Source organism: Trachurus trachurus (assembly GCF_905171665.1).
Source record: "Trachurus trachurus genome assembly, chromosome: 20".
Classification (NCBI taxonomy): domain Eukaryota; kingdom Metazoa; phylum Chordata; class Actinopteri; order Carangiformes; family Carangidae; genus Trachurus; species Trachurus trachurus.
In genome coordinates this window covers 15,649,644-15,676,694 of record NC_139911.1, presented here as the reverse complement: position 1 = coordinate 15,676,694, position 27,051 = coordinate 15,649,644, and the positions used below count along the sequence as shown (strand labels likewise).

The 27,051-nt window shown below is 40.4% G+C and overlaps 2 protein-coding genes across 2 annotated transcripts in view; one reads left to right on the top strand and one right to left on the bottom strand.

The window, feature by feature from the left end:
• The window catches only part of pou6f2 (POU class 6 homeobox 2), a gene marked incomplete at its 3' end in the record, with an annotated part of 70,317 nt that extends 62,525 nt beyond the window's left edge, over window positions 1-7,792 (bottom strand). Inside the window, exons 1-2 of the mRNA XM_083995077.1 lie at window positions 7,758-7,792; window positions 1,651-1,836 (exon numbers count right to left, since the gene is read on the bottom strand). Of these exons, the coding sequence (XP_083851203.1) occupies window positions 1,651-1,822 (172 nt within the window). The 5' untranslated portion in view covers window positions 1,823-1,836; window positions 7,758-7,792. The remainder of the gene's footprint in view (window positions 1-1,650; window positions 1,837-7,757) is intronic.
• Window positions 7,793-9,313: 1,521 nt separating this feature from the next.
• On the top strand, window positions 9,314-26,350 carry vps41 (VPS41 subunit of HOPS complex). The gene is made up of 28 exons (XM_083995926.1): window positions 9,314-9,509; window positions 9,867-9,905; window positions 13,325-13,432; window positions 14,986-15,063; window positions 17,408-17,482; window positions 18,477-18,539; window positions 18,635-18,700; window positions 20,306-20,425; window positions 20,517-20,663; window positions 20,759-20,825; window positions 21,183-21,280; window positions 21,361-21,490; window positions 21,625-21,740; window positions 21,838-21,956; window positions 22,390-22,471; window positions 22,607-22,699; window positions 22,804-22,931; window positions 23,346-23,490; window positions 23,614-23,655; window positions 23,739-23,789; window positions 23,890-24,027; window positions 24,120-24,174; window positions 24,256-24,396; window positions 24,511-24,647; window positions 25,442-25,541; window positions 25,646-25,690; window positions 25,787-25,866; window positions 26,001-26,350. Exons 1-28 carry the CDS (start codon window positions 9,492-9,494, stop codon window positions 26,079-26,081), a joined length of 2,562 nt encoding a protein of 853 aa, XP_083852052.1. The 5' UTR covers window positions 9,314-9,491; the 3' UTR covers window positions 26,082-26,350.
• Window positions 26,351-27,051: the final 701 nt, after the last annotated feature.

Genomic DNA, 27,051 nt, shown 5'->3' with positions numbered 1-27,051 from the left:
TTGTGGCAGCATAAATTCATCAGCAGCAATAAAACAATTACATATCTGAATCTTTCACACACAAACACACACACACACACACACTATGGCGAGCATCGACACAAACAGACACACAGTTTAACTTTCTGGGATGGAAACAGACGTTCACGAATGAGACAGCAGTTTGCATAAATATTAGAACTAACATTTGAAGCCAAAAGAGGAGGTTTTTTGTCACTGGTCACCTTGCATCCAAATAAAAAATGTGTTATGATAATGATAAAAATAAAACATAACAAAAAGGTAAAATCATAAAAAAAAAAATATAAGTGAATAAGTTCTTTGTAAGAAGCCCTTTAAATATGTCTGGTCTGGTCAGAAACCTGCTACTGAAATTAGGATAAGATCAATAAAGACAAAGTCTTGACAATAAAATAAAAAGGGAGGACATCATTTCCTTGAAATATTAAATATATAAATTCAAGTTGAAATCTTTCATCTCTCTCTAAAACAACAGATCCTTTAAATATGTAGTTGCTGAACATTATATCTTGATATAAATACAAATATTCAGTTTGTAATTATTTCGATAATTAATTGCGAAATCTCTTTAATGAAAGCGGGGGTCTACAGGGGCTTTAAGGCTACATTACCTTTCTCATTACAGTAAATAAGTTGAAAATTTGCTAAATGGTAATTTATATCATTATGCTTATTGATTCATGACGAGGTGCTGTGATTGAATTAGTTCATGACTGAAACAGCTCAAAATAAAAAAAAAGAAACACTTATTTAGACACAACAAAAATAGAGTGTGAACACTGAGTTAACGAGGTAACTGCAAAAATAATGAGGCATGCTGATTTAGAAATTGGCTAATTTTGAAGCTCATTTGCAGCTGAGGAAACCAAAAGATTAAAAATAACTGAATAAACCGAAAATAAATAACTGTAACAATAGAAACCTCTGCAATAATCTACAAACAATAATACAATACAATACAAACATCTGATGTGCTGATGATAACTAGAATATCACTTACAAGGTTGATGTTTTAATGTCACTCACCATCAAGTTAGAATTTACCTGCAAAGTTTGCTATTATTTCCTTTGATGTTGAAAAACAATACATCACATATTCTCTTGTGATATTAAGAAACAACTACATAATATTACTAGACATCTGCAGGGCAGTGGGGGGTGGGTTTCAGGTCAAATATCCTGACAGAATTAGTTTTTATGAGTCAGTTAAACTTTTTAAAAGACTTTATATAAAGGAAGGTAATTAACAATCAACATGATTAACTAATAATTATTTAGTAGTCATATTTAAGACAGTGTTATGAATGTATCATTCCTGTAATTCAGGAAGTCATCTGACACAGAGTGCCCCCTACAACTACGACTTGCTTTTACAAGAAAACCAACGACTATGAAGGTGCATGAAACACGCAAAAAAATACAAATAATACATTTTCTGCTGACACGCCAAGCAAGAAAAGAGCCGAACACTGACTTGCTCAACTGCACTTCAACTTAGTTTGTTGTCTGACACTGCTGACACCTGTCCCACCACTGGAAGCCTTCAGCTTTCATCTCAGCGCTGCTTAAACCCGACCTCATCCGGCAGCTTTGTGAAGGAGAAGGGACAGGTAGCGTGAGCCGACTTACCGTACAGCTTGTTGGGAGTGCCCTCTCTGTCCGTGGCCTCGGAGGGCAGGAGCAGGGGTTCGTCGTTCAGCTCGCTGTCTGGGGTGGCCGCTTTGTCATCCGCCCGGAGTTCTGCCGCGCTCATGTTGCTGCGCAGGGAGAGCAGCGGCTTGCTCAGCTGCCCTGTAATCATCGGATCCCGGGGAGCTGGGAGCCCAGGTGGGAAACAGGGAGGAGGGGGGGAAAAAAAGAAGAGAAAACACCCCTTGTTAGATCTGCGTCGGCATCTCACCCTCACCGGCTCCTTCTCTATGTCTATACTCACTCTCTCTCTACCCAGCTTCTCCTTTCTATCGCTCACTCATCACTCTGCCTCTCTCTACTGCTCCCTCCCTCTCCAGCTCTCTCTTTTATCTGAGGCTGGTGCTACCCCGCTGATACTGCCGGCTGCTGCCTGGTGAAGAACTGTTACGGATCGCGTGGCTTTACCATTATACCCTGTAGTCCTAAAACGGTGATACATCCATCTCCAAGGGCTCATTACTACATGACATGTGCCTCATCTCCAGCAAACACTAAGCTGACAGCAGTCTACAAAGAGGTCCTGGGCTGCAGGCCAATAAATAAGTCAAATAAATCTAATTCTAACATCTAATCGGAAAGATATGAGCAAAAAAACCCACCACTGATTATGTCAATTTTCACATAGTTGGGGACACAAAATGAGATCAAAGATGATATCTTGCTGCAGAGAGCCAGGCAGCATGAACTTCAGGCCTGATTCAAACAAGAGATGAAGTCCCAAAATTTTCCTTCAATTATTTTCATTTTTTTCCCCGCACTTCGACTTACAAATTAAACAGCATCTAGGGAGTATTATCTGTCTGAGCATCTTGGAATAGAATAAATTCATAAAGTAAAAATGACAAACTTTACGGTTTAGAAATACAAAAAAAAGAAATGTTAAATAGAGCAATTTATAAATGGCATAATAAGTTATCAGGATATTTCATTTCTATCGAGGTTCCAACACTTGCACACAACTACTAAAATACAGTCTACATTTTTTTTTTTTAGTTTTTCAATACCAAATGGACAATTTCTTAGAGACTGCTCTTACCTAAACAAAGCTCCAGAAGCAAAAAGTAAAAAATAAAAAGTCTTTTCAGAAAGTCCAAATGCTGAAGTCAGTCAGAGAGCAGCTACAACATGCCACCACAGCGCAGAGACCAGCTAGTACATGCTTTCTACTGAACCAGAAGCAGCCTCCTCAACCTTCGTGTATCTGAATGGCCACCACAGGTTCACGCCTGAGGTTGCTTCCTAAGACAAGCACTGGAGCTGTCACCTCCTCCCTCTCTCCCTCCCTCCCTCTCTCACTCTTCCTCTCTCGCACACACACACACACACACACACACACACACACACACACACACAAACACACACTCTCTCTCTCCCTCTCCCTTCTTCACTCCCCTCTGTCTCTTCCCCCTTGTGTCTTCTGACTGGAGAGCTCCTCAGACAGTGTTCACCCCACCTCGGGCTCCGAGACACAGACACGCAGCAGCAGGACTACGACCCTCTACCTTATTTATGAATCAAGTCCAACCTAAATATGTCTCGGCAAAGGACAGGTGACCGGAACGTATAGGCACAAAAGAGAGGAAAAAAAGGAGGGTGACTCTTATCTTGCCCCTGCACCCATCAATACCCCCCTCTTCTATCCGAGTGGTCGATAGGTTCCTGCCCAGAGGGGCCTTTTTAATGTGCTCATCATGGGAATCGGCCCGCCTTGATATGACACATGATAATCTATGAAAATGTTAATCAATAGAAATAGTTTAAGCTGTCGTTAAAAACGTGAGCCGGCTGGTCAATACTCATATCCCTGGTAACAATGTCACTAGTCATCAGGGCTTCATTTGTGGAGCACTTAAATATGGGACACTGCGCATCAATGCACCTCTCTGCCCGCCGAGGTAAACACATTTTCCCCTCTGTCTGAGCCTGGCCACACTCTGCATGCATTTGGGTCCACCCCCACCTCCCACCTCCTCTCCTTTGAGTTGCTTGATAGGTCCACTGGAGGGCAAAATTAATACCTAATTGAATCTTGCAGTCATCAAAATAATCAATAGTTTTTTATTATTTATTCTTCACAGTCTGTTGACTGTTTGAAAGCTCAGAGGGACAGCAGAGAGCACAGGCAGCCCTGAAATTTCTACCGTTTCACAATGTAATTTTCACTGGGGCATGAGAGTTTGCAAGACCTATAAAAAATGAGAGCAGTGGTTTTTGTTAGGAGGTGGGGGGGGAGAAAAATAAAGGAAAAATGGGAATCTTTGCCCCAGCAGCTATGATGAAAAATAGAATAAACAAGCTACTGACACTTCAGAGAAGGGCAGGGTCCTTTCTGTCCATCCCTCCATCTTTTTCCCTTTCCCCTTTTCTCCTTATTTCATCATATCAGGAGTGTGGCGGTACCTCTCTAATGCTGGCATTTCTCTTCCTGACAGACTCCAAACAAGTGCTGGGAATGAGATCAGAGCTCTAATCTTCCCCTGGCCTCTGAGGCTCCAGGATAACGGGGCAACACATCTCTCACCATCTTACGCAGCTGTTAATTACTTCATTTCAAAACAGATAGCTTTGCCTATTTGCAACCATGCCACCAAACTGTGCGTGTGTTTATTAATTTAAACCCGTGGAGTAATGTCATTACACTTAATGGGATAACTGTAATCTTATTGTAAAAATCCGTAATAAAATGGGATATTACCATAAGAAATTAGATTACTGATTCTAAGCAGTGGCTGTGTAACGGATTAGCTTCATTTTTTAAAGTAGACCTCAGACCCCTGATTAAAGCAATAATCTGAGTTTGTGAGTGTGGGTGTGTGTGTGTGTGTGTGCGAGCAGGAGGGTTGGCAGGGGAGCACACATGAGGGAGAAGGTTTGTCTCGTTCCCTCTAAGTTCTCTCAGTCTGACCACAGCTCTCAGGAACAGGTTGCAGGAACAAGAAAAAGCACTCGATCCCCCCCCTCTGCCTCCCGTCCCGTTCACCAAACAACCCCAACGGCCAGAGAATCAGTGGTTTTCAGAGAGTCCCGAGTGTCATCAGATATCCATGCTAATAGCTGGTGGACTTACCCGTGCTGTCCCAGTGTGAGGGCGAGGGATTTCAGCCTGTGACGGACATACTCCGTTCCAATCTTCGAGACCGCTCTGGTTGATGAACAGAGGACAACAGGACATATAATCAGTACTCGGCAGAATTGTGATAATACTGGTTCATCTTATTTGCAGTGACTCTGTATTTTATATTAGAATTGAACAAATGTTGTCCTAAATTCATACTGCAAACAAACAGTACACTGAATATACAGTGTAAATAATCATGGTTGTTCTTCCAGTTACTACAGTATCAGGGATGTGCTAAAGGATTAAATGTTGCCACCCTTGCTAAAACAGCAGCAAGGATGGGGACAGGATAACCACTTGTAAAACCAGTGGAGTTTGTTGGTGTTTAACAGTGGCCCAGAGAGCTCTACACACTGCAACTTAAAAGAAACACATACAAAAACAGAAATTTGACAACACATGCACACAGCACATTAGGAGTGGATCCAGGAGACACTAAAAAGTGATGACTCTGGCAAAGACTTTTAAAGTTACAAGCATAGAATGACAGGTGAGGCCCATCACCTTTTTTCTTTTCTGCTTTAGTTCTGCAAATAGAGTGATAGAGAGACAGGGAAATACAAGAGAGAGAGAAAGCAAAAGGCCACAGGTTGGACTCAAACCCCTAGCTGCTGTTATAGTTAGTATTACGCCTTCCTGGTATGTGCTTGACCAGGTGACACCGACACATGTTAACCTCATTCAGCTAAACAATATGATATTGTTTACCCACACAAGCTGCAATGCCATGAAAGGTAATAGCCTACCGTTCATCACAGGAATGACTGGGTAAAATAAACTTCCACTCAGCTTTGTTTTCTTTAGGTCTAAATTTAAATTTCCATTTAACTGATGGGGAAAATAGAAACCTCCCTATTTAGTACACAACAAAATTATTCTGGACTTGCCTGTTTTGGACTAACAGGAGATCACACTGTACAGTACATGCTTCGATATCTGTCAGTCAAACTGTGACTTCAGAAAGATAAAGAAACACATTTTTACAGTTTCACTGTTTTCCTTTTGAATTGCTCTGCAGTACAATATTGCTCACAGTAAAAAGTAAAACTGTTGTTAAGTGTTTTAATGACACTTTAATTTCCCACCTGCACAGAGAAAACATACCATGTATTTAAAACCTGCTCAGAATACGAATGTAGATTGGAATTTGGACACAGTCTCTCTATAATGTTCTTGTAATTTGTCCAGGCGTTTCCCTGCCTTGTAAAAATTTGCATGCTGAGGCAGGCACACCTGTAACCCTAAAATAAGAATAAGCCAGTCAAAAAAAACAAAAAAAAACATCGGAGAGTGAGATTTATAATGACAGAAAAAAAACCTGAGTATGTGTCAGACAAACTTCTCAGACTTAACGTCTCCTTATAAACATTTTATCGTTGGCCAAACATGTTTGCTTTTGGTTACATAACTTTATGAGAAAACAAATGTGCCATGCAAAACATCTCTTGTCTGCATTTCCCTGTAACTGCTATATTACAATGACTTCACACGTTATTAGCTTCTACATCTTTGTGCTGGTACCTAATGAGTGCAATAACAAACATAAGGCAAGTTTACTTTTATTTCTCTCTTGTGGTCAGTTTTCCAGCTACAAAGACAGATAACTGAATAACAGTATATAAGGGATGTTTTTGCATAATCAATGGCTGTGAGTGTTGTATCTGGGGAAAAAACCCTCAAAACTAAAACAAAACAAACAAAATTAACTAAAATTCTAATCTAAAAAATGATCTGTAAATTTTAGTGTCATTATGTTAATCAAAGGGCAGCAGCAACAAAACGATTTTTGCATCTGTATCTATATTACCCTTTGTCCTATGCCTAATGTGGTATGGTAGATGATGATTTGTCTCCCCCTTAGGGTTATTAACTAAACTGTTCCTCTATCACATAGTACATGGATCATTGTGTATTTCAGTGATAATTTCACCAAAACAGTATTATGCATTCAAATGTCTTGTGCTGTTAATATTTTCTATGATTTACCCCTATTACTACTTATCTTATCTGTGAAATTGCTAGCCAATTAGCCCTCTCTGTACACTCTTGAAACAGCAGCAGCACAACTTAGTAGTGAAGATTTGACGTGTTTTTTTTTCATGCTCATTAATATGATCAACAGTTATCCCACTCTACTCCACTAAAGCTAAAATGCTCCCCAGTGGATGGTCGGTGGGTCAGTGAAGGCTGAGGGCTATCAAAGCAGTGTATTAAAAGGAGCTCTTTGAAGCTTGTAAACCACGGTGCCCAGCAGGTCCACAACAGATAGACGCCTCTGATTGGTCAGGTGTGTGTGTGTGTTTTTTTGCTAGATCGATCCACGGAGCTGACATTCTGGAGCATCAAAGCTTTCAGCACACTAATCTGACTCCTCCTATGAGGGCAAGGGTTGTTTTTATTATTCTCCTTTTTTTTTTCTATGAAATGCTTATACCTCAGTGGGACTGCATGCTTATTTGTGAGTGCGCAAACCGTGTGTTTTAAAGGTTTGAAAGGGAATGAAAACATATTAAAATAAAGCTCGGACACTATTTGTCAACAAATAAATAATGCAGAACTATAGAGAGAGTGACGGGCAGAGCCGCAGAGAATCGCATGGCCGTTCATTGGGCATACCAGTGGCAGCAGAGGAGTGACACCAGAGAGATTCACACACCACTGCTCCTCAAAGTCAGTTTCCCCTCACACTGTCTCTGGAGACCTGTGCCACATACACACTCATGAAAGGTGTGAAAATCTGATTTCCCAAAAAGGATCGGTAATTCTCTGTGAGCGTGGAAGCCACAATCAATAAATCATTGCTAAGTAGATTGTAAAGAAAAAAAAATTATTCCCCTTTGGTATCAGTGCATTAGGATTCTCCTGAGGATGGATGAGGCAAGATGGGGGTGTGAGACAATCTCAATAAAGAAGAGGCAAATCATACCTCTGGCATTTATCTGGACTCCGGCAAGCAGCTGTCAGCAGAGCGAGGAAAGACACGGAGAGTTGACTAATATCTCAGGGACTCATTTAGCCACCATGTTCAGGAATGTCTGGAAAAGAATAATAAAAAAATAAAACGACATGACTTAAGTATTAAGGTTTTGATCTCTCAGTGAATGCAGGGGTATGTTTGTTAAGAAACTCTCAGGTGGCAAACTCAGAAAAACCTGAGATAACCATTCAGTGCTGGAAAATTATTATGTTGCATTCATCCAAATAATGTAAATCAATGTAAAGGTTGGACTCTTTATTCTTCTACTCCTTCACATTTTTGAGATATTTTCTTTTTCTTTCCACTTCATTTGTCTGACAGCTACAAAAGATACTTGTGTAGATTTTACATACAAAACCTGTTCAGCTGAAAAAATTGAATAGTATCACTTCAACCTGCTGTAACATTAACAATGTACATACATCTTTGTGCTTCAAATATAATTCAATAACATAAAAAAGTTTCTGCATATTGTCTAGAAAAAAGCAAGACCTTGAATATAGGACTTTTATTGTCAATTGTTATAGTATTGTACGAATAATTTAACACATATGCTGATGCTTTGTAAGTTCTGCATTTCAATTATATTAAAGTAAACTGAAGTAGGCTACTGAGTGTGGAGATTATTTATTAGCAAAATGTATGAGCATTTTAAACACGTAAGTAAAGGTTCTTATAGTCCAGCACACAAATGGTGAGTAGCCTATACTGTATATTGTATAATTAGACCACTGATGCACATGTTTAATCCATATTTGACTGATGTAGCTGGCTGAGGTGGAGCTGTTTCCAACTATTTTAACTGCACATTGTTGGGTATAGTTAATAATAGTCTTTCTTATATTTCATGCAAGCTTAGGCCTACTGCATGTACCAATGAATGGAGGAGCTGATAATGTACTCTAGTAAAATAACAGTGACAAATACTTATGTAAAGTACTTCAAAAATTGTAGTTGAGTATCTGATAGTTACTTTCTTCCACTGCTCTCCACTAGACCGGCTCTTCCTCCATTACTGCAGCCATCACGTGTTTCACCTGGGGGAAATTTATAGGATAGTCTGACATTAATTAATTGTACTTGGCACCTGTTCAAATTGTTGAAGTTCTCATAATAAAATATCAGTGGCAACATTTACAGTACACCTACCTGTACTTGGCGCTGGAAAAGACTGGACATTAACTTGTATCCTGTGAGAGAGGTTTAACTTAACTGTTTTATATGGCTCGCTAGCTTAAAGTTAACTGTTTCAAATATGAAGGTTATTGAAAAAAATAAGAAAAATGACTCTGGACCAGTCTGAACCGAAACAAAAACGAGCTTTAGAGACGTAAGAAGCTTTGTAAAGTAAGAACACCTTGGTGGAAAACAAAATGTTGTTGTCACTTGTTTTAAACTCGCACTAATTAGCCCCTCTTCTTTCGACACTGTTGGCGTCGTCTCGCTGTCGGCGACGGGAAGACTTCAATACCCATAATGCCTCACGGTTTTAATTCAGTCATGTGATTTAACTTATGACTGCGAGCAGCCTCCGACAACAAACATCATCTGCAGCTGCAAATTGGATGTTTACAACATGAAGCAAAGCTGACTACGACATTGCAGACATTGAATATGCGTTAATAACCAGGCACTGAGATCTTTAAACGTTTCTGTGTGGATACAACGCTGCCTGATATAACAATGGCGGAAGTGGAAGAGGTAAGCTAATGTTAGCATGCTAAATGTTGATGTTTTTATATCAAATAAGGGAGGCAGATGACTTGTGAATTATGTCAACTGTATTTTTCTTTTATTTACCTTCCTGTCAACCCGTGTCGTGGTTTCTACAGCACGGGAAACGGATATTTATGAAGATATTAGCTTATTAGTGATGTCACATCTGTATTCTCTCAGCAAACGTGTAACGCTGCTTCATCTTCTCTCAGTTTGAGTTACAATTAAACACAAATGCGTCCAGCTACAAATATCCCACAACTGTACCCTGCTCTGTGTTACACTGGCAGTAAAACCTGTTGTTAGTTTGTTGAAATTCATTTAAAATGTGTCTCCACACAGGGAAGGAAATCAAGTGAGGAATTCACAGATGAGTCTGAGGTAAGAAACTCAACAATTATTCATTTGTGTTGTCTTTTCCTTCCTTGCAAGAAAGGTAACATGTTAGGGTGGGGGAAAGAAAGTTTATTTGGAGTCAGAGGAGCCAGAGAAAAATTACACCCAGAGATGTCATGCAGTTGCACCAGTATGTCAACATAAAAATGCATCAACACCAACATGTTCTCAGTGTCAGGGGCTGTGAATAGTTGTGTGAATAGTTCTGTCAAGCATGGGTGATGTTTGAACCCAAATAAAGCTCACTGCCTACTGAAAGGACTGTAATGCATAGCTAGCCTTTATCAACCCAGTTTGATCCCGTAAGGATCTTTGTCAGGTTTGAGAGGTGTCAAACACTCATGAATTACAGATAGCTCTCCAGAGCCATCAATATTATGGCTCAGCTTCAGCATGATACAGTATGCCCGAGCTTCTGAGAACCACAAGTAGGCTAAATAAAATATAGCTTTACGCATCAGCCTGGCAGGAAGGGGAGTTTGTCTTGATAGGAAGCAGAGAATAGAATGAAATATCAGGGACAGGCAGCAGCGGACGCTTGTAGCTCTCCGAAGAAAACAGTTCAGAGTGAGCAAGACAAAAAAAAAAAGAGGAAAATTCCAGGTTTGTAAATAGAAAGAGCTTCGTCCTACATCCTGTTCTCTGTGTGCGCACAGTGTGTTCAGTCCTGTAGAACACAAAAACACTCACAGGGAAACAAGCACCAGGGATTGTGGGATTGCGTGTCTCCTCCAAGTGGCTGCAAGCAGATGTTATTTACTAAGACTATAGTTCACTGTGCTGTAGTTGGCTTGTGGGAGCAAATGACACATAATAATACAACAGTAACAAACCTATTACACCTGTATGTCCTCATTTGAAGCACTGAAACAAAATGATCAGATCTACCTGAAATATTCATATCTGGAGAGTCAAGAGAATCACTGATCAGGCAGAAAGTACCTAACCAATTGTTACATTTTGTCACGTAAATTATTAGAAAAATGTGCAGAGGTGAATCAAGAAGTAGAATCAATACTTTCTTGATATTTTGGAAGATATGTCCTCCTGTTTAAGCCAGATACATGTAGTTAGAAAATGTGCTTTTATCTAAAAAGCAAGTTTGGTGGTTGGACTGAAGTAATCAGACCTCTTAGTAAGGTACGGATCCACTGTGAGTGTCCAAAACAGCCCAAATACTTTTATCTGTGGACTTTCCATGTGTCTGCAACTCTACTTGAATCCTGAACACCATCCTTTTCAAAGATGTTCCCTCATTTGGTGCCATGATGACGGTGGTGGAGAGCACCATGCGAGACATTTATCTAAAATCTCCCATGTGCTCAATTTGGTTTCTATCAAAAAGCCATAGCGTGCATTTCACAACATTTTCATACTTCAAACCTACATGCGTCATGTATCTGCATCGGTTATGTTTGTCTGCTCCTTTACACAGATTTTTGCCTTTAATTTATCCTCCACCCTGTCGCCCATGGGTTGCGGGATGATACATTTCTCATCCTAAATGTGAGTTTGTGACTAGTGTGGTGTTCAGTGCGTATCTGAAAGCAGACTGTTATCCTCGATGCAGATAAAAGGCTTGGTTGAAGCTTGTTGTATCTTAACTGCCAATAGGCAAAGACAATGGCAAAGATGGTTACAACACAAAGGCCAGCTCAGTAGTTGACAAAACAAAGAGCAACTTAACAAGAGATGGCAAAAGTTTGAAAATGGGTAGTTTCTCCCTGGGGATGAAGTTTGCCTTTGTTGTTTGATACGCCTTTGAAACCCGTGACAAATGCCCTCGCATCAGAAATCTCACAACCAGAATACACAGGAAATAGCCTAGATATGGCGTTGTTGAGTGGGAAAGGATTGTTTTTGAAAATAACATTTTTTCCACGCTATTGTCCCCCACCTCTAACCCAGTAGCACATAATGGCAGACAATGTTTTGAGTTGATGCACCCTCTGGGCAGCCACAGACTGTGCAGCATTGGTTATAAACTGAATTATGAGTAATATTCAGGCTGTGACTGGCCGCAAACGTCGGCTCACGCTGGAAAGTGTAACACTGTAGAATGCTTTAAGTTTGTTTTATGAAAAGACCAAATTCATGTATTTCACTGGGGATGAATGGTCTCATGGAAAAAAGGAATTACTTTATGCTGCATTTCACGCAAGGTGATGGAAATGTGTCTTTGTGCATACATCGCCTGGTACACACAGTCAAGACTTATGCATTTCTTTGAAGAGGTCAGAAATGAAGGATTGTTCTTGCTGAAGTGATGGTGAACAATGGGAATGAAAAACCAAAACATATTAGTTATATATTAGTTATTGGTGAATATAGGTTGATGTGGGATTGCTGCTGAGGACTATGGGACCTATTGTTCATAATCTTCATATAGTTTTATTATATGTGTTTAAAATTATAAATATAGATGAAACAATCAATGGAAAATTGATTGTCAGCTGCTTCTCTTTGTCCTGTATGAACTAAACAGTTGTGATCTCTTTATTAGGAATATAATAAGTTATAATAACTCAACTAATCAACCATCCATGTAAATATTATTTACAGTTTAAGTTTATGATTTATGTAGTTGAACATGAAAAATTGTAAATTGGCGTTAAAAAAACAACTGAAAAGTGCTATGTGCCATAGGCGTCATAGTGGTGGGTTACCGTTACAAAAAAGTGAAATAAGACAAATGTCGTTTCAAAACCAATTATATGCATTGTCTACTTTTTGTTTCATACATGAGGAGTTTTGTCAGATGTACAGAGGAGCATAAGTCACTGCAATAATTAAATGTGATTTTGCATATTTTTGAGAAATATGCTTGATATTTGTACGTTCCGTTCAGTTGGTTTCTAACCGTTTATTTGCCCTGCTTTACATAAATGTTTATGTTCGAGTGGGGTGAAGTTAAAGGTGCCATGTGGAGTTGTTTTTCTCTTTATCTTTGAGATTGAATGTGTTGAATGCATTAACAGAGCTATAAACCATTGACTTCCTCTTCTTCACTTCCTTTGGTGTCACTTAGTGTGAAATCACTTGCAGAATGTAAATAACAGTGCATCCTCAAGTATCCACCTAACAAAAGTTGGACTCACCTGTAAAAGCATTGCTCTACAGCACCTCTAGTGGTTCAAAACTCCAACAAGGTGCCTTTAAAGTTGAGTCGCATTGAAAGCGTAGGAAGTCATGCCACCTCGTTCACAGAGCACAAGGTTTGAATGACTTCATGTGGACATTTGTCTCTCTAAGTTTACTGCATGAAGGGTTTTTGTCAGGGGCTTTCAGAAAGCACTGTGAGCCGGGGCATTTATCAGGGGACGCTCGCTGTGTTGTTGTAATGAATACCTTTTAAGAAAATGATATGGTGAGAGGCCGTCTTAGGAGTCTCCTTTCTCCACCAGGAGGAGGACAGCGAGGAGGAGCCCAAACTGAAGTACGAGAGGCTCTCCAATGGGGTGACCGAAATCCTCCAGAAGGATGCAGCCAGCTGTATGACCGTCCATGACAAGGTAGAGGTTATCATCCACCGCCACCCACAAGGACATTTCAGTTTTCAAGCCCACCCATCTCAAGTGGCGATTTCTCATTGTTTATGTACACATTTGAGAGATGTCCTCTTTCAAAGTTGGTTTTCATCCTCTCTCTTGAATCTGTAAAGGCAGGCCATTCTTTTCTCACCTTCCCCTGCTTTTCCACTCAGGGAGGTACATCGAGAGACACCCGGCCCCATTGTCTTCTCCTCTTTTTTATTCCCACTGTTGAATGCTGATATTTTTTAAGAGGGCCACTCTCGGCAAGATGGTTAATCGTCGTGGCACCGGCAGCGCACACGCACGCCTGAGCAGAGCAAAAGTCAAACCCAGTCGTGTCTCCTCGCTTGATGTTTTATTAACCGCTATTTATTTTCATTTATTTATCTTTACTTTGAGGATTCAACCCCACCACCCCACCCCCAACCCCCCCTCCATTTTTCTTTTATAACCTCAAAACAGCAGCCGTGCCACAGTGAGAGACATTGTTTTGCTGAAATCCAAAATTTGATCTGACTGTCTTTCTTCCTGGGATTTCTGTGCTTGCGTACCTTCTGCCATACGCCCACCCCCCCACCCACCCACCCCTATGTGGTCACACCAGCCCCCACCAGCCTGCCAAAACTCCCACAACCTTAAAGCCACCGGCAGCACATATTGCCTTATGTTGCCTCATATTTTAAGTGTCTGAATCGGAATTTCATTTGAACAATTCCATTCTGATAAATCCCTTTAAAAGTCGCTCCGCCTCACAAGGTTGAACCCTTTATTTATTTATTTTTGGTTATTTTATTTGGGGAGATTGCAGGGGCTCTGTCTGACATGCTCAGCTGTGCCTGTAAATATAAGCATTTCATTATAGACTGCACTGAAGCATGGTGGGCTCGCCGCACATCCACATGCTGGTCTAGAAGGGAGGGGGATTATAGGAGGAGGGCATGGAGCAGGGGCTGGGGTGGAAGAACACACACTTAATCTAATGCCAAAAGCCCCCAGTTTCTATAATTTTTTTGTCCCGGTGGACTCATGTACACACACACGCACACACACACTCACATGCAAGCACGCACACACACACGTTTGCTTGCACTCCTGCTGAAGCACAAAACACAGGAACCAGTTGCTGCTCAGTAGAAATAATAGCTCTGTGCTGGGCAGGGAGGTGATTGGGTTGCATGGGGAGCATGGGAAGAAGTCAGATGTACAGTGCATTTATTATGCTTAAGCATTTTAATTTGAGAAAAAAAATGCCATTTCACACTGGCTGCTTTAATAAATAGGGCTTTTCCACCCCCTGCAATTTCACAGTTTTGCCTCCAAGCCCACCCAATCCCCACTCTGCCCATGTCGCTCCAGCTCCAGGAAATATTTTTTTATCCTCTTGCACAGCCTTCATCAGCAAAAGATTTTGGAAAAAAATCTTGCACAGCCTTCATCAGAACAAGATTTATTAATTTTTTTTTTTTTCCAAAATCTTGAATTGGTCTCAAGTGTTTTCTGGTTTAATTCACACTGCATTTATCCCCTTTCAGTTTCTTGCCCTAGGTACCCATTTTGGAAAGGTCTTCCTTCTGGACATCCAAGGAAATGTAACTCAGAAGTTTGAAATTGTGAGTACATTGATATTCTTTAGGTTGGAACAATTACATTCCTCACGCTCTGTGGTTCATGCACAACACTTTTTACACATGCTAACAGCGTAGCTCTGTGGCTGCTCCATCATTTTGTTCTTGACTTATTTATATAAACGACTATTGGATGAAGTGTCATGAAATCAACTTTAGACTCTCATGGTCCCGACAGGATGAATTGCAATAACTTTGATGATCCATTAATGTCTCATCTAGCGCTAAAATCTGAACTTGTCCAGTAATTAATAACCAAAACACTTGACATTCTTTACTTTACTTTACTTTATTTATTTCTCACGACCACGCAAGTGGTATGGAGCACAAACAATAAAACAGTACAAATAATCAGACATAGCAAGAGGCAGCGGAGGCTGTACATGCTTTGTACATACATCTCTGACCAGGACAGAGCAAAATCACTTAAACAGAGGAAGAACACATTTCAGAAAAGCACCTAGTTTATAAATAACTTTTCTTTTATCCGACTGTAATAACAAAATTAGTTTAAACATAGATGGGTGACAAACATAGTATTTCATCTCATCAGCAAACATTTTATGATGCTAATTTTCCAACATGCAAAATCAGGATGCAGAAGATTTGAATCCTTTTTTGTTAGAGACTCCCACACACTGTCTTTCCGTGCAAAAGGAATGTGTTTATTTACGACGTGTCAGTACTAGACCTTCATCAGGCAAACAGTTTGTTAACAATGACAGGGAGTCTTACTGTAGATAATAGAGTGGTTACACACGTGCAGCCCATTGTCATCACGAGGTCAGAGTTTCAATCATGTCATCAACCACAAGACATTATAACAAAAGGAAGAATTATCTAAAGAAATCTCCTGTTTTTTAAAGTTTGTACTAAAACATCATATCCTAACAATACTAATAAGAAGAAAACTTCACAGACAGAGCATCATCAGACTGTTGTGACATATACAGCAGGTAACAGAGTAACTCATCATTTTTAATAGGACAGTAAGCAGCTGCCTCTCGATCCATAATGTTGTTCCCAGACGGCCCTCACATACCTGCGTAACGAGTCGACTGTTGCGATGTGCTTGTGATATGTGAGACCATCAAGCAAAGGCCATGTATTTGTATTTTTAAGGTTAAGTCTACTTTTCTCCGTCAGGAGCTTTAGTGCTTATTTCAAAGTGTTCAAACTAGACCTTCATAAGTGACACAGCTCTAACATCTAAAGTACAGTGAATTGTATCTTAGCCAGTTTCTCAATACAAACCTCTCACTCTTGACTGAAGCAGGCCTGTGTCCCCTGATTGCCAGAGCCATTACTATTATTTATAGTCCTTGTGTTGTCGTTCTCAAAATGGGGAGGAAGTCTCGGACATAACGTGTACAGGTCAGACAGACTGGGCCATTAAAATACAGATGAAATCCCCAAAGGATACAAGAGGGCACATTTGGGGCTTTTGCATTAAACCATGAAGGGAAATGTCAAGTGTTGGATCTATCAACAGAAATGATCTTGCTTATTCACAGGCTCTATTTTACTTTTGCCAATATATTTCTCCTCACTTGATCTGGAGGGAATGAGCTCAGAGCTGTAATTTAATTTAGAAGTCCAAAAAAAAAAGAAAAGAAAAGAAAAAAAAGGTTTGGTAATCACGGCTGATTTGGCCGGCACAAAGGAGCCATTTTACATGACTGTACCTGCGCTCGTGCTTCTAACTGTAGCATTCCTGCTGAGCACATTGATTCAAGTGCTCACCTAAGCACCTCACCGCCAGTCATCAGCCCCCTCTCTGAAAGAAAAGAAAAAAAGAGAGACACCGCTGAATTGTGGCTGATGGATTTGTGACTTAGTTTGATAATGAGCCATTCAGAATCTTGTGAAAAGCAGATTTAATATGCACTACATAATATGATACCCAGGTGAAACTATTGCGCTGGAGAAAATGTAAATATATGACGCAAAAAGTTTTCTTCTTTTAGTCTACACAGCAAAGTCGACCCTTAAGGGATGTTTTTAAGTAACATTTCCTGTAATTTATGCCATTCGGTTGATCCTTTTATCTAAAGAGCCTTATAGTCTTGTGCTTGTCTCAAATTTAAAAGCATCAGCAGTGAGGGGACCCCTAACCCTCTAAGTATTAATGCCATGCTCCATGCATTGACACATATGGGACCATGCATCCATTACAAACTCAAATGTTTTTTTTTATTTTATTTTTTATTTTTTCGCTTTTTCTGGTATTTCACTTAGTGGGGTAAAATGTCAGCCAGCAACATTTGGCCAGCCACAAAGATATTCGCTCGCCTCTAAAAAAAGATGCCATGATATTGTGTCTCCACAGAGTTCAGTGAAGATCAACCAGATCAGTCTGGATGAAAGTGGAGAGCATGTGGGCATCTGCTCCGAGGATGGGAAGGTGAGATGTCGCCGCTCATCACCGCTGGTTACTGATCCTTGGGCCTGCAGCGAAGAATCGCCAATCGGCGTTTCTCATCTTCCATAATTCATCCTCAGGATCATATAAAACTCCATCTTATCAGTCTTAAACCTTATGCTAATGATGTGGAACTTGGGGTGTGTTTGGGAGTGAATTTTTGAGAAGGTACTCCTCTCACTGTCAGAGCATTAACCTAGAGTTTTATCTCCACCATATCTACACATAAACCCATATTTTTTTCATGATGTGCGAATTTATAAAAAGCTTGTACCAATTTTGAAGAGTAGGGGAGAGGATTGCACTCAGATCCGTTGAGCTGTCAGTCAGCCATCAGCCGTCTATGGATACCCTCTCCATGTTCTCCACCTTGCTGTTATCTTGTCTCTTCTCATCATTACCACCATCCTTCATGGATTTCGCAGTCAAGATATGCCGTCTGATATCACCCCCTCCACACACACGCACGCACACATTTCGAGTACTTTGGTGGCAAAAACAAGATCTTGTCGTACAAAAAAGTGGAGCAGACAATTAAAATCAATGCTACAGCAATTGTTTGCCCTCAACCAATTCAGCTGGCTGTTAATCCTTTGAAATCTAACTTAATCCTTAATCAGTGGTGCGGCAAAAAAAAAGATAGCATCTGAGTTTCATATTATTCCCATACTTAAAAAAACTCTCCTTTTTGGGGCCTCAGATAAAGGAAAAGGGGGCGTCGTGTACTCTAATGGTACATCGGAGGTTGCTGTGTTCAAGTCCAAGATTAGGACCCCTGTTTCTAAACCCTGCAGGGTTCAGAGAATCAACCTGTCCACTAATTGGTGACCCAGCGGAGAAGTAGGGAGCCAATCAAAGTCTTTTCTGACCACATTTCTCCCCGCTGGCCTTAGATAGTTGCAGAGACAGCAATTAAAGGAGACATTTTGAGTTATTCACCTTTGCTTGGCATTTTGCTGTCTCATCTCTGTTTCAGGTTCAAGTGTTTGGCCTCTATACGAGAGAGGGCTTCCATGAAAACTTTGACTGTCCCATCAAAGTAAGTTGTGCCTCCTCACGCACCCTATTGCATTGTGGAAGAAGAAAAAAGTTGAACCTCATGGCCTTATCCGTCCCCTGTTCATTGTTTCGTAGGTGGTCGCGTTACACCCTCAATTTACCAGATCCAACTACAAACAGTTTGTCACTGGGGGCAACAAGGTAGGTTTGAGTAGTGCTCTATACCCGTGCATTCTCAGTGTACAGTTTCTTGCCATTTTTAGGCATTTCCTGCCACAATAATTCATCCTGATTGTGTCCGGGTGAAGGCGAGTCCTGCAAAACCTTCTCACTTTGGTTCGGCTGAAGGCGATGTACAGGCCTTTGTCTGGTGTGAAAGGCTCTTACTTTTCTGTCTCTTTGCTGGAGTGCTCTCGGGAGAGCTGCCCATTTTCACAAAGTGCTGTTCGCTCAACAGTGTTTGAAAGGCAATACTTCACAAGCACAGCAAATAGATGTCATTATCAAGAGGGTACATAGTCTTAGGGTTTCCGGGCGCATACAGTGATCTCTTTCCTGAACGCTGTCTCCGGAAGGTATGTCACTACGGCAAGGTGAAAACTGTTTTAGACATTAGATTTGTCTTTTTTTCCCCCTTTGGAAGTAAAACCTACCGCACATTACCACATGCCAATTACACTACTACTGTAAGACCTGCACCGATGTGGCAGCATTGCACAGCCACCCATAAATAAAGTATACTGACATTTATACAACAGGGGTGAGGAAAAACAACTTTTTTATGAAACCCCATTGTTAGTGTTACTTTGCCATTTTCTTTCAATTGGCGCTGATTCCTCTCAGTTCCAAGTTGTGAAGGCCTCCACAAGGTGCCTGTGATGAAAATCAATAAGCCTCAACGGGAGCCACGTCCTGTCACAGGAAATTCAATTTTGTCTCCACAGTTCTTTTGTCATATCATCTCTTTGTAGAGCAAACTGTTTATTAACATAGCCCAACTGCTGAATTAAAGAGCCTATACAACCTTCTCTTGGCCTCCGTGGTAATATAATGTGCTTTTTTTGGGTGGGCTTCTTTGTATCGGCTTATTTTGTGAGGACAGTAACAATGCAGGGAATGTGAAAGACGGGCTTTGTCCTCCTCCCCTGCCTGTACAGCACAAGGCCTGGACATAGAACCACGATTGATTAGGTAGATCTGGCCACCTTGATGCCACATTACAATGTGGTTAAAAGAAAAAAAACTCGGATGGCGCTCATAACAGTCTGACTGAGCTCCACCACACAGGACAGTACACATACAGCGTGTTTAAATCTATATACTTCCTATTTCTATGTTTTACTCCATCCACAGTGACTATGACAAATGGTGTGTATCCTAAAGAAGCCATAACCATTAGGATTAAAATGAGAGGGATGTACGAAATCATTCGTGACACCAGCCATGTGAATCTTAAAAATGACTTCCTCCACCACTGAATGTGAAGCTTTCTAACTCAGATGGCCTACAATGAGCAGTCCATCTTTATTGTCTTTGTGCCTAAATGCTATGAAGTGGAATTAAGATCTGGATATTAGGATTAAAATCTGATTTTACTTCATTATGTGCCAGAAAGTGGCCCACAGTTTAAGTTAGATCTGTATGGCTGCTTCGCCCTTTCATCAGAAGAAGCAGCTCCTGACTGCTGTGTAATGTGCTGTTCATCTACTGCCCTCTGTAGGTAGTACAGAGCAACTGCAGTCTTTAGTTGCTGCCAACTCAGCTCAGTGTGGTATTAACTATTGTCCCGACTCCTTTTCCTTGAAGCTTCTTCTGTATGAAAGAAACTGGCTGAATCGCTGGAAGACGTCTCTTCTACATGAAGGCGAGGGCTCCATCACTAATATCAAGTGGAGAGCCAATCTCATCGCCTGGGCAAACAACGTGGTGAGTTGCTTGGTGACTCACTCCACATAAAAAGAGCAATAGGGATTCTAAATAAAGCTAAAAATGTGTTTTCTTTGCTGGTGTCTCGCAGGGAGTTAAAATCTATGACATCAGCACAAAACAGCGGATCACCAATGTGCTGCGGGACAACGTCAGTCTGAGGCCCGATATGTACCCGTGCAGCCTGTGCTGGAAAGACAACAGCACTCTCATTGTGGGCTGGGGAACCTCCATTAAGGTTTGCTTTGTTTATCTTCTTCATTCACCAGTCATTACATGCACCAGCTGCTGAAGTTTTTCAGCACATTGTTTTTTTTTTTAATTTCTCCTCAGATGTGTGTTGTGAAAGAACGAAATCCTACTGAAATGAGGGATCTGCCCAGTCGCTATGTGGAAATAGGTATAAATTACACTGTACATTATGATGAACATCATCTGTAGAACACTTTTTCAAAAGAAAAAGCTAGCTAAGTGTTTCATTACATAATGATAATAATAATCAAAAGCAAAATTGGAAATGATTTTGCAACATAAAACTGCAACAGGCAGTGCAATAAAAAAATGAAGTGGCTTCTTCTCTTGGTTCCTACAAAGTGAATAATTTGAGGATATTAATCTATAATGGATAATTAGAATATTATGATTTAAGTCCTTTGTTACCAACTCTGTCTTGTTAATATATTAAATTCACTAGAACAAGATGATAATATAGTGTATTCTCTTCTGATTAGTCTCCCTCTGTGTCTCTTTCCAACAGTGTCTGCGTTTGAGACAGAGTTTTTCATCAGTGGCCTGGCGCCACTGGCAGATCAGCTGGTCACCCTGTTCTTTGTGAAGGAAAACTCTGACCAGATGGTAAAAAAACGTCTTTTTACACACAGTCTAAATCAATAACCAGTTTATTACTGACGTGTGTGTTTGTGTTTGCGGTACAGGACGAGGAGTTTCGCGCGCGGCCTCGTCTCGACATCATCCAGCCTCTGCCCGAGAGCTGCGAGGAAATCTCCTCGGACGCGCTGACTGTGCGCAACTTCCAAGACAACGAGTGCAGAGACTATCGGCTCGGTGAGACTATAAAAACCGCCCCGGGAGAAATGTCACGCAGCTTTTTACTGCGCTCTGATTTCATTACTCGCCCACTGTCAAATGTCAGCTGTAATGCGCAGTATGCAGAGGCATAAATGTATTTTCATTAACAGAGCATTCAGAGGGAGAGTCGCTCTTCTACATCATCAGTCCCAAAGACATTGTTGTGGCCAAGGAGCGAGACCAAGATGACCATATTGATTGGCTTCTTGAGAAGAAGAAATATGAGGTTTGCATTGCTGGATTTTATGAACGTTGCAAAAGGTTACGGTCTTTAATGTCAGAGTGTAACGCTGTGTCCTATTACTGTGGTTGAACTGTGACAGGAGGCACTGATGGCTGCAGAGATCAGCTTCAAAAACATTAAGAGACATGACGTGCAGAAAATTGGGATGGCTTACATCAATCATTTAGTGGAGAAGGGAGACTATGACAGCGCTGCAAGGTAGGTTTTCCAAGTTGTAAGGTCAGATGAGGTGTATGGGGGGGATGCATATAAGCAGAAACTAATTTATTTCTTATCATTTATTAATAATTCAGAAAGAATAAATATTATGAAATATAATGTATTTGTGTGTTTTTTCTATAAATCTCAGCAGTTGATGAGATCTTAAGTTAAAACTGACCTGAGGGAGAAACATGTCCTTTTTTTTTTATTGAGTGATGACCTTAACTTTATACTTTGCCAAAAAAAATCTTAATTACTTTTTCCTTGGCAGATTTTTCCAAGGTCAAAAGACTTTTATTCTGAAAAGTCAAATCATTTTTGACCAATCATTCATATATAACATTGATTTTGTTGATGTATGTGATTGTACAGCAACATTTGTGTCAGTCATTAATCTGTCTGATTCATGTGTTTTGTTTTTTCACTGCAGGAAGTGTCAAAAGGTTCTTGGGAAAAACATGGAATTGTGGGAAAATGAAGTCTACAGGTTCAAGACTATCGGACAGCTAAAGGTAGAATAACACAACTCTTGTCAGATTTCAGCCAAAACAAATATCCGTTCCTTGATTTTTAACAGTTGATACGGTTATGAATTGATGATGATGTTCGATGTCTCTTATCAATATTGCTCCTCTCGCCATCTGCAGGCCATCAGTCAGTACTTACCCAGAGGAGATCTGCGCCTCAGACCAGCCATCTATGAAATGATCCTGCACGAGTTCCTCAGGACTGATTATGAGGTACTTTGTCCTCCGCGAGTCTCTTCGCCCTGTGACAAATCCACTTTTCATGAGCCGGTTGATAAACGTCATCTTAACTCACCGACTTGTCTTTTCCTCAAAAGGGCTTTGCCACGCTGATCCGGGAATGGCCTGGAGAGCTTTACAATAACATGGCCATCGTTCAGGCCGTCACAGATCACCTGAAGAGGGATCCCACTAACAGCACCCTGCTCACCACCCTGGCTGAACTGTGAGCTGACACTTTATTGAGTGCAACACAAGAGTTTGAATGTAGACTTATGCATCTTTTATGTGAATTGACTTGACATGACTTGTTTTTTGTTTTTTTTTATATTGGTGACACTTTGAGCAACACTTTATATACTATACTGTTACTCATAAAATTGGAATAAGATAGTTTTTCTTGATAGATAAAGTGTATATCTTCTCAAAACTTTATTGATCAATCTCTTCCAAACACACAACCGTGAAAATTAAACCACAGTAAACCTTTATAATAGTAATAAAAAGAGGAATGTGTCTGAAAACAAAATGATTCCAACTTATTAGGCAGCAGTGTATATGTTTGCAATAAAATACCTGCTGTGAGAAGAAACTGAAATGAAATCTACATTTATGGAATAACTTTGATGCTTGCTTCCAGGTACACCTACGACCAGCGGTACGACAGAGCCTTAGAAATCTACCTGAGACTGAGGCACAAAGACGTTTACCAGCTGATCCACAAACACAACCTGTTCTCATCCATAGAAGACAAGATCGTGCTTCTCATGGATTTTGATAAAGAGGTAAAAGACAAATCATATGACAACTTATTTTTGTACAATTGTAAGATAAGATAATACTTTATTGTGTTGCGATGTTGCATTATTTATCATCACATTAATGTTTTTATGTCCTTCTGAATTCAGAAAGCTGTTGACATGCTGCTCGATAATGAAGACAAGATATCGGTAAGTGAACCTCTCACTCATCTGTCTAGGAACATGTTGATGAAAACACATGACTCAGATTTTTCTCTTCTCTCTGCTAACAGACAGACAGGGTGGTCGAAGAACTTGCAGACAGACCTGAGCTCCTACATGTGGTAAACGGAGATAGATGTAACATTTAAATATAATCAGGTTAGGTTTCAAAAATTCAATTGAGGACAAATTTTATTGTTTGTTTGTTTTTTTCTGCCACAGTATCTCCATAAATTATTCAAGCGGGACCACCACAAAGGCCAAAAGTACCACGAGAGGCAGATCGGCCTGTATGCCGAGTACGACCGACCGAATCTGTTGCCTTTCCTGAGAGACAGCACACACTGCCCTCTTGAAAAGGTACAGTCACGTGTCCTGTCGCACAATCCACATCTCCATAAGCCACAACACATCAGTTATGTCGTCTCCTCCTCTCTGTCCCTCCGTCTTAGGCTCTTGAGATTTGTCAGCAGAGGAACTTTGTGGAGGAGACCGTCTTCCTGCTCAGTAAGTGTTTCATGAATGTTTGTGTCCTTATACTGTGTTTGAAATGATATGTCGGACATTAATGTGACATGTTGCTCCCAGGCAGGATGGGCAACTGCAGACGAGCTCTGCAGATGATCATGGAGGAGCTGGAGGACGTGGACAAAGCCATCGAGTTCGCTAAAGAGCAGGACGATGCGGAACTGTGGGAAGATCTCATCTCTTACTCCATTGACAAACCACGTACGACACCGTCTCCTATTGACCCTGTTATTCCAATCATCCGTCTTTCTTTGTCGTTTTCTCACCCTCTATAATATCTCTTTGTGTTCATCGCCCCCGCTATTTTCTCCCCAGCATTCATCACCGGCCTCCTTAATAACATCGGCACTCATGTGGATCCCATCCTGCTCATCCATCGCATTAAGGAGGGCATGGAGATCCCAAACCTCAGAGATTCGCTGGTGAAGATCCTTCAAGACTACAACCTCCAGGTCAGACGTGTTTCCTCTCCATTAGCTGTATCACTTCACATCTTTATGACTCAGAAATAACATCAATATGGTCGGGTTAGTGTTGCATTAATACTTTGTCTGTCAGAAGATCGGTTTGCTCCATCTGAGTACAGCAATATATTCTAATTTAGTTTCTCTGACACAACGAGAGAGGGAGAGAGAAAAAGAGAGAAGACCCCAGGTCTCACATATCTGCAGAATGTCAGAGATAACACAATTAAGTCCAGGACCTGTCTCCAGTGTGGTCCTTAATGTAAAGACAAGAGACTAAGCACCGTGGTGACATCATACTACTAACAGTAAGAAGTAGTAACATGTATTATCATCAGTAAAGTTTTATTAAGAGAGAGTTAGTGGCACTCTACTGCACCACTTTTGTTTTATGATGAGAGTGATGATATGAGAGATTAAAAAAAAAAAAAATCATATAACCTCAGTAGCACCATTTACAAATTTATCACTGCAGCAATAATTAGGGTGATTTTTAGAGGAGAAATATTAAAGCCCCACAGATGTTTTAAGACATGTGAAAATACCCCACTTGGAATAATGATTTGTGTCTCAGATTTTTTTTTTCTCCATAAAAAGTTCAATGACTTTGTTAAAAACAATCTCTTTGCTCCCTCCCCAGACCATGAATTTGCAAATATTTTTTATTTTAAGTTTGTAAATCTCATCAGGCTTCCTAACTATTCATTTCACTAGATCCTGCTCATATCTGTGCATCTAAAACGAGAAATTTAGAAACTAGCGTTTGTTTCCCTGTTTTGCAGATTCTGTTGAGAGAAGGTTGTAAGAAGATCCTGGTGGCCGACTCTCTGTCCCTGCTGCAGAAGATGCACCGAACACAGATGAGAGGAGTCAGGGTCGATGGTGAGCGCTCCTCCTCCTGACATCCAAGCAGTAACAGCACACATTAAATACCTGAACTGAATAACTGAACCTTTTAACGCTGTTGTTGCTGGTTTTCTTCTCAGAGGAGAACATTTGTGAGTCATGCCATACTACAATCTTACCATCAGGTAGGTCGTTTATGTTGCTGTGTGCAAATGTTTTTATTGTCATGTTGCATTTAAAGGTTATTTGTGTCTTATTTATACCTCACACCTGTGTTTCAGACATGGCCAAACCCTTCGGCGTGGTGGTCTTTCACTGCAGACATATGTTTCACAAAGAATGTTTACCATCCCCGGGAACAGTGAGTAACCATAGAGTCTGTGTTCATTGTGTTTAATGTTGAACTCTACATGAATCGTATTCACTCGTCATGTGTTTCTTCAGGAAATATTCTATTTCATCTCAGAGGATCAAACATAACTTTCCCTGTTTCAGATTCATGGAGTCCAGTTCTGTAACATCTGCAGTGCAAAGAGGCGTGGGCCAGGAAGCGGAATACTTGAGATGAAAAAGTAATGAGGATTTATGCGCTCACAATGTTATTATTGACGCTTCTATCTTCCCCCTGTTGCTCTCCCTTTACTGTCAGTGCATTGATCAATAAATATCACTTTCCCTCAGCCGCTGAACTGTGCACTTGCAAAAATGCAAAACATTTATATCTGATTGTCTCTGTATATTTAAATCTAACAACTGTAAAGTGCTGCACTTGTTCTGCTTGCCACTAATACGATTTGGTGATGAAAAGTCTGCAACGTCTGAAAAATAAAATCACATAAAAACTGCCTGGTTTGTGTCTGGTAATTATGTATGTCTCCCCCATAACTCAGTTTAAGTCACTCCTGTCAAGTAAAGATGTGTGAGAAGAATTTATTTACAAGTGTGATAGTTTTATCCAAAACAAACTCTGAGTTTAATTAGATCCTGACTCTCTCAGTTCTGCTCTGCTGCTGCAGCTGTAGCTACTACTGACTTGCCACAGTGTTATGGGTGGTTTAATATTGTCCAAGATGTCCTGCATCTTACTTTGTATGTGTATGCAAGATCAGTCCTGGATGAGACTAGACAAATACGATTCCAGTCTTTTTGACCAGCTTGTCCAGTCTCCTTGTGTTGAGGTCAGACTTGTCTTGGCACCAGCAGACTGCAGCATAAAACACACACACTGGCCACCGGTGACTGACAATAAAACTTGTGCAACATTTCACTGCAGATGTCAAAGAGCCTGAGATTTAAACTGTGAAACAACAAAATGTGAATGTTTTGTAGGGGGAATTATTTTTATTCTACTTCCTCTGTAGATCTCTCTAATAACTAAGAAAGATATATTTTTTAAATATGTAAATTGTAGCATTGCTAGACAACATACAATATTAATGAAGACTGGATATGTAGTATAAGTAAAATGAAAAAGTAAAATAAGACAATGAGTGTGTAGGTGTATGTATATAAGTGGGCCTAAAAAGAAAACTACAATCTCGTTTTT